This window comes from Anopheles funestus, chromosome 3RL, assembly GCF_943734845.2.
Source record: "Anopheles funestus chromosome 3RL, idAnoFuneDA-416_04, whole genome shotgun sequence".
Lineage (NCBI taxonomy): Eukaryota > Metazoa > Arthropoda > Insecta > Diptera > Culicidae > Anopheles > Anopheles funestus.
In genome coordinates this window covers 81,884,155-81,900,461 of record NC_064599.1, presented here as the reverse complement: position 1 = coordinate 81,900,461, position 16,307 = coordinate 81,884,155, and the positions used below count along the sequence as shown (strand labels likewise).

The window sequence follows — 16,307 nt, the reverse complement described above, 5'->3', positions numbered from 1 at the left end:
TACTTCTTATAATGAAAATTCCGGTTCAAATCATAACAGACATTAGAGAAAAATGTAACGTTTGCGCGCCACGTGCTTTTCGTTCCAGGTTGCGTTGTACTACATGCGCCAAAAGTCCACTTTTCACATTTCTTTTACTCCGGATTCATCAACAATGATTCAATAAAGCTGCACGTTTTATCCATATACCTATTCGAAAGTATTTTATTATTACGCTGACGTTTCTTATTGTTGAAATGTTATCAGCACAGAAACAAGAACTTTTAGTTTGAAAATAATTGGTTAGAATCGAAATACATAGGAGAGTATATGAAAGTAAAATCAATTATCATTCTCCTTTCAACGCACCTTCGACTGTTTTTGTTTCCTTCAATTTGAAAGTAAAATTCGCGCCGTCCCGCACAAAATTGCGTGCGCCTACTTCCACGAAGACGGCAAGAAGCACACGAACCACGATCGCATCCATCCTGAGACCGCTTTGGTCGCTTTGGTTGTTGGTTCGGTAGGAAATATTCATTCATTTTCATCCGATCGCGCCAGTCTTCCGTTACTCGCCAAGCGCTACAGTTCGTCGTTACGGGATGCTCAAAGTGTTGTGGCAGGAATAAATTTTAATAAAACAAAACTACGTCGTAGCGTGTTCGCGCGATCAATGAGAACAAAGTCCAGAGCGGTTAGTTCCGTTCTCTGATCTTTGGTAGCGAAATACATTTTAATTTCACGCGACCGGTGTGTTTTCTCGTTCAGTTGAGTCATATCACATAAGCTTCAAAAGCAAGAGTGCTTCGAGATGCTCCTGATGAACCTGCGAACCTTATCAGGTTAGTGTAAATGGTCCGTGATCGTAAGATTAAGATTCAATTGCATTCTACACAAACAGACGATCTGTGTGTGTTGTACAGCATCATTTCTTTGTGTAAAATGAGGTAACGGGTTTATGCGTAAATTTGTTCCTACGTTACACGTGTTTCAAGCGTAGACACATGGCCGACACACTATGTCCGGCAGCACGTACATGAAGTTGTTCATGTAAGTACGCATGAAGTGCAGTACTTTGCCCAAGTGCTACGTGAGTTTTACCACGACACCATCTCCTCCCAGCAGACGTTGTGGTTCGAGGTCAAACTTCCTTAAGTGACCATGAATAAAAAAACAGGCATGCAGCCGATGGTGAACGTTTGTGCGATCGTGCATCGGGAAGTAAATCACAAGAAAACCACATCAGAAAGAAGTACTGTTCCCAATGGACGGGAAACATTCGTTACCAAGTGACATCACAACGCTACAAACGCGTTTCTTCAGCATTCGCTACAAACCGGCATGGATGCTGGTACCGTTTCACAATTAAAGCTTCGTCAACTACAAATCGTCCCCCGCACGCAATTGTACCATCGGTTAACGAAGAATAATATGCTGCATGGATGATGATTATACCGTTGGATTGTTGCTATATTTAGCCGCGATCGTATCGCGTGCTAGCCGTTGATAAAGCGTCGCAAACTGAAGAAAAAAAAATTCCACATTTGAGAAGGGTGCGACAAAACAAAGAAAACACTCATCTTTGTATGCTCCCGATTTCCGATTCCCATACACCTAAGTAACCCAGAGCCGGGCGAGCAAGTTTCCGCTATTGCTTGCCTGAGCAACAACACAGAACTTGCTCGACAGATCTTGCTCCGCTCAATTTTCGCTGAACCGGTTTAACTTCCATCCTGCATTGCGGCAAATGCCGACTCTAGAGCTAGGGTATAGCGGATTAAATAGAAGTTGCGATGCGCAAATAAAAATGTAAATAAACTTGACCTTCACGATCACCTCTGGCGAAGGTTCGGGTGCTTTGTCCTTTTGTTAAAGACCCCCAAAATTGATCGATGGCTGCAGTCACGGTTGGGGATTAATTCAACCAATTTAACCATCGTTTGTGTTAGCCCCATCTGTCGATAGAGACAGATACAGCTAATTAGGCTCTGTTCCGTAATGTAAGAGATTTGGATTTGGAGATGGATATTTAAACCCTCCCTATGATCGTTCACATAGCAATAATGTAACAATTTTGTAGCTTATATTCTTGATAATTTGTTAACCTTCAATGCTCAAATTGACCTGAAGTATACCCAAAACCCAAAAAAAAACACAATGAAAGTAGCGTTAAATATCGTCCAATTAAAAATTCATCTCGTCCACAGCTCGTGCACTTCGCGATCAAACTTTTTGCCGCATGCTCACAACGCAACCGAATACGCAACGTCCAGAATCGCTCAAGCAGCACAGGCAACAGCAGCAACAGCTGCAGCATGACTTCCCGGCATACAAAGGTCAAAGTTACGACGAGGTGGTGAAGCTTCGCAAGCAGTATCTAACGCCGAATGTGACCTCTTACTACAAGAAACCATTATTGATTTACAAGGGCCGCGGGGCACAGCTTTACGATCAGGAGAAAAGCTATTTGGACATGTTCGGTGGAATTGTCACCGTTTCGGTCGGTCACTGCCACCCGTAAGCCATCCAGAATGAATTATTGATAATGTGTTTCCAAAGGTTAGATAACCAGTGGACCGTTTTCTTTTGGGTTTAATTCTGTAGGAAGGTAAATGCCGCCCTGGAGGAACAGCTGCGTACCCTGTGGCATACGACAAACATTTACATGCATCCGAAACTTCACGAGTACGCAGAAAAGCTAGTGGCTAAATTGCCCGGCGATCTGAAGAATGTGTACTTCGTCAACTCAGGCTCGGAGGCCAACGATTTGGCCATGATGATCGCGCGTCTGTATACAGGCAACCACGACATCATTAGCTTCCGGAACGCATATCACGGAGCATCCCCGTATACGATGGGTCTAACGGCACACTCTACGTGGCGGTATCCGCTTCCAGGACTTAACAGTGGCATCCTGCACGCTATGAACCCGGATCCGTACACCGGCATCTGGGGTGGCAAGCAGTGCCGAGATTCACCAGTGCAAACTACACGCAACTGTGACTGCCAGGCGAATGAATGTAAGGCCGCGGACAAGTACTACGAGCAGTTGGAGCAAATATTCAAATATTCACTACCACGTGGCAAGGTGGCCGCAATGTTCGCCGAATCCATTCAAGGCGTTGGAGGCACGGTGCAGTTTACGAAGGGATACATAAAGCGTGCCGCTGAGCTTGTCCGAGCTAACGGTGGGTTGTTCATTTCGGATGAGGTACAGTCCGGATTCGGTCGTACCGGAGAACACTATTGGGGCTTCGAAGGGCATGACATTGTGCCGGATATAGTCACTATGGCGAAAGGAATCGGAAATGGATTCCCCATCGGGGCGGTGGTTACTTCGCGTAAAATCGCGGAGGTCCTTTCGCAGGCCTTACATTTCAACACTTTCGGCGGCAACCCGCTGGCATGTGCGGTCGGTATTGCAGTTCTGGATGTGAGCATTGAAGATGCACTTTATTGGAGACGAGAGACTGTATATAACATTCTTCTTCGTCTACTTCTTCTCACGCAGGTTATCGACGAGGAAGAGATGCAAAAGAACTCACTGGATGTGGGCACCTACTTGTTGAAGGGATTGGAAAAACTACGCGACAAGCACGATGTTATTGGGGATGTACGTGGAAAGGTAAGAATTATTTAACACACAGCTCCACATCGTCAAACGCTTCGTCAGCGGGATCCGTTTTCTGCGCAGGCTTTTCATACATTGGGTTGTTAAACGAAGAAGCGTGCTGACTCTCAATGTCAGCCACGCTTACCGATTGCTCCCTTTCGTCGTCAGCCAGTTGTCCTTCGGTCGGGAAGTTAACGTCCACCGATAGTCCGTCGGTATCGCTGTGCGGGTGAAAACGAGCGAACACAAAGGGAGTCGTAAAGAACTGACGATTGCGAGCCGCCGCTCTTAGCCGCGGAATCAGCATATCGTCGTAGTAGTACACGTAAAGCACGGTGAAGAATGCCGAAACGACGATAAAGGATAATAGCACAACCGTGAACACCTGGTCTACCTCCAACGGTGTATGTGGTTGCCCAGCATGCATAATATGGAAACCTGGGGTTGAAATGAAAGTTGTAATGAAGTTCGATTAGATCCGTCCGCTGTGGCAACGACACGACTTACCGGATGCAAATTGTTTCTCGAAGAACGGCCGCAAACTGTTCATCATGTGGACACTTTTTTCGCCATACTCGCCCTTGTCTACGACGATTAGCTGAACTACGTTCGCTCCCATTGATCGATCAATTCCAATGTGATAAACCACGTCCGTTACGTCCACTTCCGACGAGGCAATCTTACGGCGAAGCTTGTCCGTAAACGATTGCAAGTTAAATCCGCCTTGGAACTGAGATATGTTCACACGGAACACACTGCCACAAATCGGACAACAGTGTCCAGACGATTGGATTGGTGAAAGGCAGTGCGGTGCAGCGCAACGTTCGTTCGAGCAGATTGCATCCATCTGACGTAGTTCCTGGCATGGGCATTTCTCCGCACTGGCACATTTACCTTGCCGAATTAGCGTGTCCTCTGCATTGTAGAACAGAAACTGTCCCATTTCGGACGATATAAAGTTGTGGAAATTGTCTAATCCTTCGACCGTTTCCCCAAACCGCACGTTCCCAACTTCGATTGATTCGTGGTACTGCATGTCTATTGGTTTTGGCATAGTCTTTCCCATCTCAAACACGGCCGTTTCGTATTGGCACGGTACACGCTCAGAGTGTGGTACAGCTGCATTCGGTGGTTGCCGTGAAGATCGTTGCTCATCGTAAGTCGCCCAATTATTGCCCGAATAGTACGGTGTACGACCGGGAGCTTTGAAGATCGCCACAGAAATCGATGCGGGTTCTTGTGACACAACGTTCAGGGAAAAAGAATGTACAGGAAAGAGTAATCCACCCTGCTGTGGGAGTATGAGCGAAGACACGGTCATAATACCCGCTGGTAGACTAACGAGGGCGTTTAGTTTACTTGGAAAAACGATCGTTTGGTAAGGGACAGGCACTCCTGCTGGTGCCCAGTTCGAGCTATCTGCAAAATCTACTTGTGGTAACCAAACTTTAGTACTGTGAGCTGTATGAATGGAAAACACTTGCAGAATCACGATTATAACACCAGTTACTGGAGCTGCTTTCATCTTGACGACTTTCAATGAACTGTATCTGCACAACAATTCCGAGCGAAAACGGGGCGTCGATATATTGAGACACAAACATGCACAGTGTAAGAATCACTGATCCGTTGGCTTCTTTCGCTCTGCTTTGACAGGGATTGATGATTGGTGTGGAGCTGGTTGCCGATAAGGAGACACGACAACATTTGAGTGCACCACATTTCGTCGACATATGGGAGATGTGCAAAGACATGGGCGTCCTGTTCGGCCGCGGCGGTTTGAATGCAAACGTGAGTATTTTCTAGCCCCCTTTCTGGCATCTACACACCTTTAGTTTCCTTCTTTAGTTCGACACCTTCCCAAAACGACACTGATTTTGTGTTTTTAACAGCAAACGATCAAACCAATTAACGGTGGCTTTGAAACTAATGCAGCGAATCTTTTGTGTTATTCCCTTCCTTTCAACAGGTCCTTAGAATTAAGCCTCCGATGTGCATAACTAAAGCTGACGTCGATTTTTCCTTGCAAGTTCTTGACATTGCCTTGAGCAAGCACTCAGAAAAAGCACGACAAAATTGTTAGAAACCTTTCATTTTGAAGCTCACAATTTAGGCTGTACCTTAAACGGAGTACCGGAGGCTATGCGTAAAAGAGCTTGTTGAAAATCAAAAATAAATTAAAAGATAATTGTTGCAATAATACAACGATCGCGAATATTAATTTCATTAAGATTTTCATGTAACGATCATATCCATCTGTAAAAACATAATATTTCGAAATCCGATCTTCGCTGAAAACCCCCAATATTTGATGAAGAACGAGTGAACCCATGTTGGCAGAATCGAAACGGTATTAATAGGCTATAATTCCTAGCACTAGGCTTGACACGTTTTCAACAGCTTGTCGCGTGTGTGTGTGCATGGTTACTAACATCATCATTCCTTTCTTTATCTAATAAATTACGTTTTGCCGGTGTATCCCTATTAATTGAGAAGAATTTGTTGTGGTTTTCATAACAGGGTTTTCACGAGTGCTTAACATAACGAAGGATAATTTGCTAATACGATTTTTTCATCTTCCCCCGCCATAGGTGCTACGTATTAAGCCACCGATGTGTGTTAATCGTACCGATGCTGACTATGCACTAGCAGTTATCGATTACTGCTGCGATCAGTACATGAAGAAACGGAAGCGCGGATCTAGACGCTAGACGTGCGTTGTGATGATGACTTCTCAACTGTGTTCTGCTGTGATTTGTGAGATTTGACTCGACGTTTTTGGTCACGTTTAATAGTGCAAGTATTTTAGCGTTAAGTAATTTTATGCCACTCTTATGGAACATGACATTCCTGATCCTATCTGTGATGTAAGACAATGACACTGTAGTGAAGGAAAACAATAAATTCTACAGCACCCAAAATTTCGGACAACAAACGAAATATACCGCTTTTTCAACTTACTTTTTTCACTTACTGGCTTTAAATTAATCTATATTTACTTTGTGTGCTCCGGAATTTTCTCGTCTCTTCAAAAATGTACCACGTTTTAAGTTACAAATGTTCGTACATTCACATCAGATACATCTGCCGTCGTATTTGAATCATGCAGGCTGCACATTACCACCGAGAACTTACATTTCTATCACATTTGTTTTGAGACAACAACAAAACAAAACTTTGCTCAAACCGCTCGAGCGTGAATCGTCTTATTTGGAATGAACCGGGAATCGGGGGAGATGGAAAGCGATCCCTACATTTTCCGTTGTGTATTACATTTGCAGTATTTTGGTTTTAAATGGTAAAGTACGTATAAACATCTTGCAAACCTATATTCTAATAGTTTCGTTGGAGCCAAAACAGGCTTAAAATACATACGTGCAAATTTAGATGGGCTTTAGAATAGCACCTGACACTGAGACACGCGGCTCTTACAACCGCGCGGGCAAATGCATGACGGAAAGTTAATGCTATCTTAGTTCTTCAAAAAAAAATCTTACCGTTTTACTGATCGCCCTCTTACATTCTTTAATGATCCTCATGTTTACAAAACAATCTATCGACACTCGATGAAAAATATATTATGCTACCATTACCTGTACGGAAAACAAAATGCATAAAAATAGTTCAACATAGAGTTGCTTGCTTATGGACGGCTTTATGACAGTCGAGAATGTGCACAGTCGGCTGATCGTGGATTGACGTGTACTGAGGGATTGAGATACTGTTATTTACGGGCATTATTACTTCCTTCCTGAACATGTTTAACGTATGCGTGTGTAAGCAGATTCTTCACTTCATTATCTTATCCTGTGTTTCAATCGCACCCCTGCATTTCTTAAATTCTAACCTTTGACAGACCAATAAATATTAATATCCTCTAGAACAATACAAATAGTAACAACTGATTGACTTATTTCACTAGCCTAGCGCGAATAGCTCGAACAAAGCTCGAGCCGAAGCTGGCCACCGTACCACAGCAACTATGCCTCAATTTCGATCAGTATCTTTTCGTCAGAGTTCGAATCGGCCGTTGCAAGAAGCGCTGCTGACAGTTCCAAACGGGCCTTCTGCACTACCCATATCATAAGAGCGGCACCTACAATCACCTACGGAAATGGAAACGGAAACAAAATTGCATTAGAAACATCAAAATGGTTTGTTTGGTTAGAACGTTTGTCTTTCATAGCTTACCTCCACCACAAATACACCGTAGCCAGCCAGACCGAGCGCTGCGTTATGGTCATTTAGTACCTCGTGAATTGAGCGCAATTTCGAACCAAGATACACGTTGATGGTTTGCGCTGGGAGCAGCCCTATTACCGTCCCGGCATGGTAGCTCCGCGTGTTTACAGAGCTTATCTGTTGGTAACAAGATCGACAGTAGATAGAGTTAAACAGTTAAACACAGTTTCATGCACCAAAGCGTGCAAGAATTAATCAAATGAACGTGATGCCATAAAGCGAACGAATAGTTATGAAGAAGAGAGAGCCAGCTGACAGTTTAATTGCTCCTTTTGTCTTTATGGTTTATTTAACGGCGTCGAACGAGGCGACGATCACGTTTCGTACACCCGTTTCTCATGAATGAAAGTAACCAAATTTGTCCATACATGGAAACTGTTCTCGGCGGTCCAATAGAACAACATTAACAGCACCAGTATGCTCTACTGCTCGAGTGTCGTTCTAGCTAAAACAGATGGCCATCATGGACAAGCGACGGTTCGGCGCAAACACAAACGATTGCGCCATATTCGTTCGTGCGCTGACGTATGGAAAGAAAACAGGCCACTTGTTTTCAGCCGTTTGTGCGTGGATTTGTTCGAGTCTGTTTTTAAGTCTATTTTATCACACGCTCGCAGACTTGTGGCTAGTATAGCTGACGTCATCGTAAGACGGAAAATAAACCATTCGTTTATAAACGAAATGTATATATCTATCGCATGAAAGTATGTTAACGCAACTTTTCAATCACATTGTAGTTTGAAGCGAATAACCTATACACGTCTATATATAGCCTTTTACATACATATATGTAATGCTGTCTGCTTCTAATCTAGTGGCAACGTAAACGCGTGGCTAATATATAGTTAAACACTTCGTATGCATCACGTGCAGTTCAGCTTCTAACGAAAGCACGTTTTACGGGAACATGTTTCAAGCATGCTTATTCGCACTAGGAAGCACTAGGAAGTCAACTTACTCCGAATATGGTATTTTGCAGACCGAACGGTATCGGTGTTAGACGAGCAAACAGTACGATTTTGAAGGCCCTTGGTCCGGATATAACTCGCAAAATGGCACGGCCCGTTTCGTTTTTGATGAGCCTAAAAAGAAAGAAAGCAAACATATATAAGCCGGTTGGCAAACAAACAAATATAGTGTATCATCCGATAATTTTTCAGCCCACCAGACAAATGGCACGAATACACATGGGAAAAAAACGATACATGAGTTATTTTTTTTCTTCATAGAGACAAACGATTGAGGCCATATGTCAAACAGTTCAATTGGAACCGGCTCACGTTTCACGCTTTAGATTCGTCCACGTACAATATAGAGATTTATTTTTAATTGTATGCAAACAGTGGGACGTTAAACAAAAACCCATGGTTATTAAATTACAAAGCAAAAATTAAGTTTAAATACCTACTTCTTTAATGGGTAAATAATTCATTAAACCCATTCAAAAATGCTATTGAAATTTTTATACTTTTCTCTGTGCACTTTGTCGCAGCTAAGTGCAAAAGAAATTGACGTAAAGGCAACTCAACTTTCTCCGAACGATGATTAGAAAATGTACGATCATGATGTAAACAAAACGGGAAATAACGCTGATCCGTATACACAACACTATCGGATGAAATAAACACGTCTGCAAGGCGTGTACTGAACACAACAAAAAAATTATAAATCAATGACGAAATCTACGCTCATACGCAGTAAATGTTTCTAAGCTCGCCAAACTCAGCAATCAGCAAAATGTGCATTACTCCAAGATAGCGAGCATTGCATAGATTTAACATTAATTACACAACAAACCATACGATTCAGACACATCGTGACAAATGTTGCAACTAATGCCTTCAGCCTTACTGTGGGTTTGAACCGTCGTTGCTTCGAAGAGTATCAGCGGCATGTGTCTTGGGACATGTAATCAAGTGGTTTGCCTCGAAGCAACTACAACCTTTAAACTGTTTGGAAGTTAAGGGCGAATTTGAAATGAGAAGCAGACATACAGAGAAAGAGACAAAGATGCTGACTATGAGAATCAGATATTGACGCGTTATACTGCGTTTCTTGTTGTTAGCAAATGTCTTACACTGTGATGCATTCTGCCAAAGCGTACGGAGAAAATCATAGCTTTCCATCTGCGCCGTACTTCGGCACTAACGTAAAATGATAATTCTCATTCTGAACACGGCACCCTCCGGTGTCACATAAAACCGGACGGTGTCCCTAATTTGGCAAACTGCCAAGGTAAAATGCAATGAAATTTGCAATCCCAACGATCTGCTCCAATCGGCTACAATTTTATAGGTAGACGTTTCTTATTGATAGAATTGGAGCCATGCCTGTCCATGCTCATCCCACATATGACATGCCGCGAAAACATAATCATTATGGTTTGTACTGTGCGTTGCACTTGGCTATTGATCAGTTGCCAGATCTTGCGGGAACTTGTTGCGAGTATTTGCGGAACAAAAAAACAATCTACAGTTTGTTTTTATTCCATTTTAATACAAAAATTACAAAACTACAGACTGTATAAAACCCTGCGAATATTCGCTACAAACAATCGAAATGTGTGCCACGTTCCAAAATACTTTCCGTTACCATTGTAGGCGGGTACACTCGGTGGAGTTTTTCTATAAATAGTTGAACATGTCTAACAAACACATGTAGAACACGTGAGTTGAACACATGTTTTGGTTTTCTACGCTGCTAAAATTCATACCAAATGTCTTGTTAACTTGCACGGCTAAACACAGTCAGTGGCCGTGCATGTAAAACTACAGCAATTATTGCTGTGGAAGCGGATTGTTTCATTCAGCAAGAAAATTGCGACGTGTTAAAGTAATGTTACTGTGGTGAGGCACTTTCTACAACACGACAAGGTTGGACGTCATCAAATCTTTCGACGGAAGTGCCTTTGATGTGGAGAATAAATGCTTTTTTTTGTACGGCTTCGTTTTAGAGATGTGCAAAGTGAGTAAGCGTGACCTAGTGAGTTGAAACGTTGTATTGAGTAATTTTGCAAAATTTTGTAAATGTGATATATTTTAATGCGAATTTTGTTGCAATAAGTTTCTTTTCACTTAAATAGTGCTTTAAATTAAAAAAAGAATAAAAAATCAGAAAAAAAATTTTAAAAAATTTTCAACTCGAAAATTTCATAAGGGGTACCCCTTGCCATTTTTTTGAGAAATTTTGCAAAAAAATTTAAATTGATTTATTTTAATGCCAATTGGTTGCAATGAGTTTCTTTTCACTCAAATAATGCTTGAAATAAAAAAAAGAGTGAAAAATAATAAAAAAAATCAAAAAATTTAAAAAAAATGAAAATTTTCCTCATTTTTGCACCAACTTTTGCCTATAACTCGGTCGGTATCCAACGGATCGCCAATCTTTAACCTGTGGTCGATAGATGGCACCAATGGCTACATTTTCTTCTTGGACGGCCTTGCCCTCAGATGTCTGTGCCAGAAGTTATTCGAGGAACCAAGTTCCTTACCCTGTTTGAGAAAATGTAAAATTTTCCTCATTTTTGCACCAACTTTTGCCTATAACTCGGTCGGTATCCAACGGATCGCCAATCTTTAACCTGTGGTCGATAGATGGCAACAATGGCTACATTTTCTTCTTGGACGGCCATGCCCTCAGATGTCTGTGCCAGAAGTTATTTGAGGAACCAAGTTCCTTACCCTGTTTGAGAAAATGTAAAATTTTCCTCATTTTTGAGTAATTTTGCAAAATTGAAAAATATGATATATTTTAATGCGAATTTTGTTGCAATAAGTTTCTTTTCACTTAAATAGTGCTTTAAATTTAAAAAAGAATAAAAAATCAGAAAAAAAAATTTAAAAAAATTTCAACTCGAAAATTTCATAAGGGGTACCCCTTGCCATTTTTTTGAGAAATTTTGCAAAAAAATTTAAATTGATTTATTTTAATGCCAATTGGTTGCAATGAGTTTCTTTTCACTAAAATAATGCTTGAAATAAAAAAAAGAGTGAAAAATAATAAAAAAAATCAAAAAATTAAAAAAAAAATGAAAATTTTTCTCATTTTTGCACCAATTTTTGCCTATAACTCGGTCGGTATCCAACGGATCGCCAATCTTTAACCTGTGGTCGATAGATGGCAACAATGGCTACATTTTCTTCTTGGACGGCCATGCCCTCAGATGTCTGTGCCAGAAGTTATTCGAGGAACCAAGTTCCTTACCCTGTTTGAGAAAATGTAAAATTTTCCTCATTTTTGAGTAATTTATCAAAACTGAAAAATGTCATATATTTTAATGGGAATTTGTTGCAGTAAGTTTCTTTTCACTTAAATAGTGCTTTAAATTTAAAAAAGAATAAAAAACCAGAAAAAAAATTTTAAAAAATTTTCAACTCGAAAATTTCATAAGGGGTACCCCTTGCCATTTTTTTGAGAAATTTTTGAGAAAGAAAAAATGTAAAATTTTCCTCATTTTTGAGTAATTTAGCAAAATTTATAAATATGATATATTTTAATGCGAATTTTGTTGCAATAAGTTTCTTTTCACTTAAATAGTGCTTTAAATTTAAAAAAGAATAAAAAATCAGAAAAAAAATTTTAAAAAATTTTCAACTCGAAAATTTCATAAGGGGTACCCCTTGCCATTTTTTTGAGAAATTTTGCAAAAAAATTGAAATTGATTTATTTTAATGCCAATTGGTTGCAATGAGTTTCTTTTCACTCAAATAATGCTTAAAATAAAAAAAAGAGTGAAAAATAATGAAAAAAATCAAAAAATTAAAAAAAATGAAAATTTTCCTCATTTTTGCACCAACTTTTGCCTATAACTCGGTCGGTATCCAACGGATCGCCAATCTTTAACCTCTGGTCAATAGATGACAATAATGGCTACATTTTCTTCTTGGACGGCCTTGCCCTCAGATGTCTGTGCCAGAAGTTATCCGAGGAACCAAGTTCCTTACCCTGTTTGAGAAATTGTAAAATTTTCCTCATTTTTGCACCAACTTTTGCCTATAACTCGGTCGGTATCCAACGGATCGCCAATCTTTAACCTGTGATCGATAGATGGCAACAATGGCTACATTTTCTTCTTGGACAGCCTTGGCTTCAGATGTCTGTGACAGAAGTTATTCGAGGAACCAAGTTCCCTACCCTGTTTGAGAAAATGTAAAATTTTCTTCATTTTTGAGTAATTTAGCAAAATTTATAAATATGATATATTTTAATGCGAATTTTGTTGCAATAAGTTTCTTTTCACTTAAATAGTGCTTTAAATTTAAAAAAGAATCAAAAATCAAAAAAAAAATTTTAAAAAATTTTCAACACGAAAATTTCATAAGGGGTACCCCTTGCCATTTTTTTGAGAAATTTTGCAAAAAAAATAAAATTGATTTATTTTAATGCCAATTGGTTGCAATGAGTTTCTTTTCACTCAAATAATGCTTTAAATAAAAAAAAGTTGAAAAATCTGAAGAAAATTAAAAAAATATAAAAAATTTTAAAATCTCCTTATCAGAGGCGGATCCCGTTTCATGTAACCTTAACTTATACGCTTATGCCGGGGAGTTGACTCACTAAAAAGAGTTGTTATTCTCATCTCTACTTCGTTTGCATCCATCCGAACATTAAATCGTCCACTTAGTATTTACCTCTGCATTGACAAAAAAAACCGGCGTTTGTATTACAATTTGAAACATCAAGATATTGCCCAAGTCGTCAGTGGACGATTTTTGCTTCATAGTCCCACAACAGGGGATCCACAGGATTCCACAGAAAGATTCCATGATAGATTTAAGATGAACCATGAACGTGATCAACCTTTGTGTACGTTATTCCTTATCGATCAATTCCGTTAATCTCGGGTGCGACTTACGTAGCAACCTATTATAGGCGAGTATGCAAACCGTTTGCGCAAACTATTAGCTGGTCTGTTTGGGTGCGATGTGTTTAGTATTAATTCACGAAACACTAAAATAAAAACCCCTCGCAAACAGGTTTCGAACAATAGTGGTACAGCTTTTAAAAAATGTGAAAAAATACTCACTTGTGCACGGGCAGTTTGCTTTGAAGCGATTTGATGGTATTGTGTGCGATGGCCACACCGAGATTTGCACCGATCAGTACGGTTAACAGACCGCGAATGAACCCAAACAGGTACCCACTGGCAATGATCAGCACCAGATAGCCGACCGTTACCGGGAAGCTGACGATGGTGAACATGCACAGAAAGATGACGAAGATGGTCCACGTGTTTTGCGTTTCGATCCAGAACAGCACACCTTTGGCAGTGTCTCGAAACGCGTAGATCAGCAGCATGATCCCGATCAGTAGGCACAGTGGAAGCAACAAGTTGAGCACCGGCTTGCGCTGTTTCGCCACTATTCGCTGCAGCCGGTACAGCAGATTATCGCGCATTGCGATCGGATCGGTAGCAACGGTTCGTTTCCTTTCGCTAGCAACCGCTGCCCTGGCAACGGGCAGTGCAGACGACCTTGTGGTTAAAACTGCCGCGGCAGGTGTTTCCTCGAACAGGGGGCACTTTTCCAACGTTTGTTGATCGTAGAACGATGGATGGACACTGCTGGTTGTCTGGTTTGCAGCTGCGTTCAACTCAAATAGGTAGCTTTTCGGTGCCGCCTTTGGACTTGTTCCCTCAAGCGACACGACGGTGAAGAATGCCTCGGTTGTTGGTAGTGCCGATGGGGAGGTTGCTATGAAACCATCCGTCGCTTCGGGTGAAAGCTCTGATGCCGGGAACGTAGACGCCGAAGAGGAACATAAGTCGTATCGTGAAGACTTGGAAAGCGGTTCCCAATATGTAGGCACCGTCGTCGTCGTCGTTGTGGTGGTTGTCGTTGTAGTATCTGATAACACGAATGTATCGGAAGGTAACCACTGTCGATGGTGATTATGGTCGTCCTCCGTCGTTTTCGCCGTTTGGTGGTGCAATGATATTGCTTGCTCATCGAAGTCGATTCCATTCTCGGCCGGAAAGTTCATACTGACCGGGAATCAACGCTCGCACACAGGATGCTGAATGTTGGTTAATTTAAAACGAATAACACCAATCAGTACAAAGTGTGAAAAACGTTCGAAGCGAGGGTGCGTTAGTTATTCCCCGTTCAAACAAGCGATTCAATCGTTTGTCGACTCGAGCGTAGTGAAACCACACCAGTACTACTAATTCGTGCAGTCGTGCCGGGATAAAACCCGCGGGAAAGTAAAAAAAACCAACAACCCCTTCTACCAACGGGGTGCTGACGACATGACTCTGTTGTTAATAAAAACGCGCCGGGATGGCGTCAACATCATGCACAAAGAGCAAGAGTGAAAGCTGGCCCATTTCGGCGGAACTAACCTACAGGGAATACAATCGCATTAAAAATGTTTCAATTCACCACCATTTACAGTTTTACATTTTGACTAAGAATAATTGATTATCCACACAACGCAAAACAAAAACCAGGCACGTAGAAAAATCGATCGATTCTTCTTTCATAACATAATCAAAACAAAACACGCAAATGCGTGTATACTTCTTCTTCACACCACTGCTACGTTGCTACACCGTTTTCCAATCGCAATAAATATAACTTCATTTTCCACTACCGAAAAGCCACCACCGAAAGAGGAAATGCGAATATGTAGGTACACAAATTTACCACTATCGTACGAAAACGGGGCACATTGGCCGTTTCTCCTCGTTGATGCGACTGCTGGAAATTGTTCCCGACCAGCACGGTCCATTTTCCAGCAGCACAATTTACTTGCGAAACCGCAACATACAACACGAACCTTTCCGCTGCACAATTAGCTGGGGTACAAGATGGACGTACAATTTGTAAACGAGCTGATGATCGTTTAGATAAATGCAATACGAACGCTTGCTATTTTAATACTGCTACTATCGCACACAGTTTGCACACGGGTTCCATTACTGTGCAATGCATAGAGTGTACCAATATACAGTGATGCACTTACTTCGGAATTTCACTTCACAGGGCGCGAGCGTGCGAAGCGTGTTTACATTGTAGCTTCCTTTCCCACACAAATGACCATCGTTTTCTTCTACACTTGTAATTCGATTAGCAACGGTAAGGGCTTTCAATTTTCACGACCCGTGCATGTTTCACGTACACGAGTTCTTTTTCACCAAAAAGGGAACAGCACAGCGGTACACTACGAGTGAGCTTGTGTTTCTTTCGACGATTTCCATGAAATGAATGCGTGAGAGATGTTGTTGGTTGCATTTGTATGGAGACTTTGACATCTCGCAGTTTGCACACGTGCCAGAGAAAGAGAGGTTTATTCTCCACAGAGCGTGTTACAGAAACTTAGCCGCTGGTCTATGTAAATGTTTGCGCCAACCAACAAACGTCAAACCACGTGTGAGAAATGTCAATGTCCCTCTGCGGCGCTAATTCACTTCAAAAAATTCCGTTACTTTTCTTTTTTTATACAGTTTTTACTCTTGAAACTTTCGTGAATATAT

At 41.2% G+C, this 16,307-nt stretch overlaps 5 protein-coding genes across 18 annotated transcripts in view; 2 read left to right on the top strand and 3 right to left on the bottom strand.

Moving 5' to 3' along the window:
• LOC125771824 (uncharacterized) overlaps positions 1–16,307 on the bottom strand; it is a 225,059-nt gene that overhangs the window by 63,947 nt on the left and 144,805 nt on the right. The gene's annotated exons all lie outside the window — the stretch shown is intronic.
• LOC125771829 (splicing factor 3A subunit 2-like) overlaps positions 1–16,307 on the top strand; it is a 227,593-nt gene that overhangs the window by 69,713 nt on the left and 141,573 nt on the right. The gene's annotated exons all lie outside the window — the stretch shown is intronic.
• LOC125771803 (alanine--glyoxylate aminotransferase 2, mitochondrial) lies at positions 524–6,532 on the top strand. 2 transcript variants are annotated; one of them, XR_007419357.1, is made up of 7 exons: positions 524–821; positions 2,187–2,496; positions 2,584–3,412; positions 3,491–3,604; positions 5,249–5,383; positions 5,562–5,942; positions 6,184–6,288. XR_007419357.1 is itself a non-coding variant. In XM_049442867.1 (6 exons), the coding sequence occupies exons 1-6, from the start codon at positions 791–793 to the stop codon at positions 6,301–6,303; spliced, it is 1,539 nt and encodes a 512-aa protein (XP_049298824.1). In that variant the 5' UTR covers positions 524–790; the 3' UTR covers positions 6,304–6,532. The 2 variants fall into 2 exon arrangements, 1 of the variants encoding a protein (XP_049298824.1); XM_049442867.1 differs by lacking the exon at positions 5,562–5,942 and having other exon boundaries at positions 6,184–6,532.
• LOC125771807 (protein amnionless) lies at positions 3,604–5,239 on the bottom strand. The gene is made up of 2 exons (XM_049442873.1): positions 4,100–5,239; positions 3,604–4,030 (listed from the first exon to the last, which is right to left on the bottom strand). Exons 1-2 carry the CDS (start codon positions 5,115–5,117, stop codon positions 3,612–3,614), a joined length of 1,437 nt encoding a protein of 478 aa, XP_049298830.1. The 5' UTR covers positions 5,118–5,239; the 3' UTR covers positions 3,604–3,611.
• LOC125771809 (uncharacterized) lies at positions 6,550–16,064 on the bottom strand. Of its 3 annotated transcripts, none has more exons than XM_049442875.1 (5): positions 15,797–16,064; positions 13,860–14,848; positions 8,793–8,916; positions 7,784–7,951; positions 6,550–7,698 (listed from the first exon to the last, which is right to left on the bottom strand). In XM_049442875.1, the coding sequence occupies exons 2-5, from the start codon at positions 14,813–14,815 to the stop codon at positions 7,573–7,575; spliced, it is 1,374 nt and encodes a 457-aa protein (XP_049298832.1). In that variant the 5' UTR covers positions 14,816–14,848; positions 15,797–16,064; the 3' UTR covers positions 6,550–7,572. The 3 variants fall into 3 exon arrangements, with proteins under 3 accessions (XP_049298832.1, XP_049298833.1, XP_049298834.1); XM_049442876.1 differs by lacking the exon at positions 15,797–16,064 and adding an exon at positions 15,478–15,790; XM_049442877.1 differs by lacking the exon at positions 15,797–16,064 and adding an exon at positions 15,611–15,790.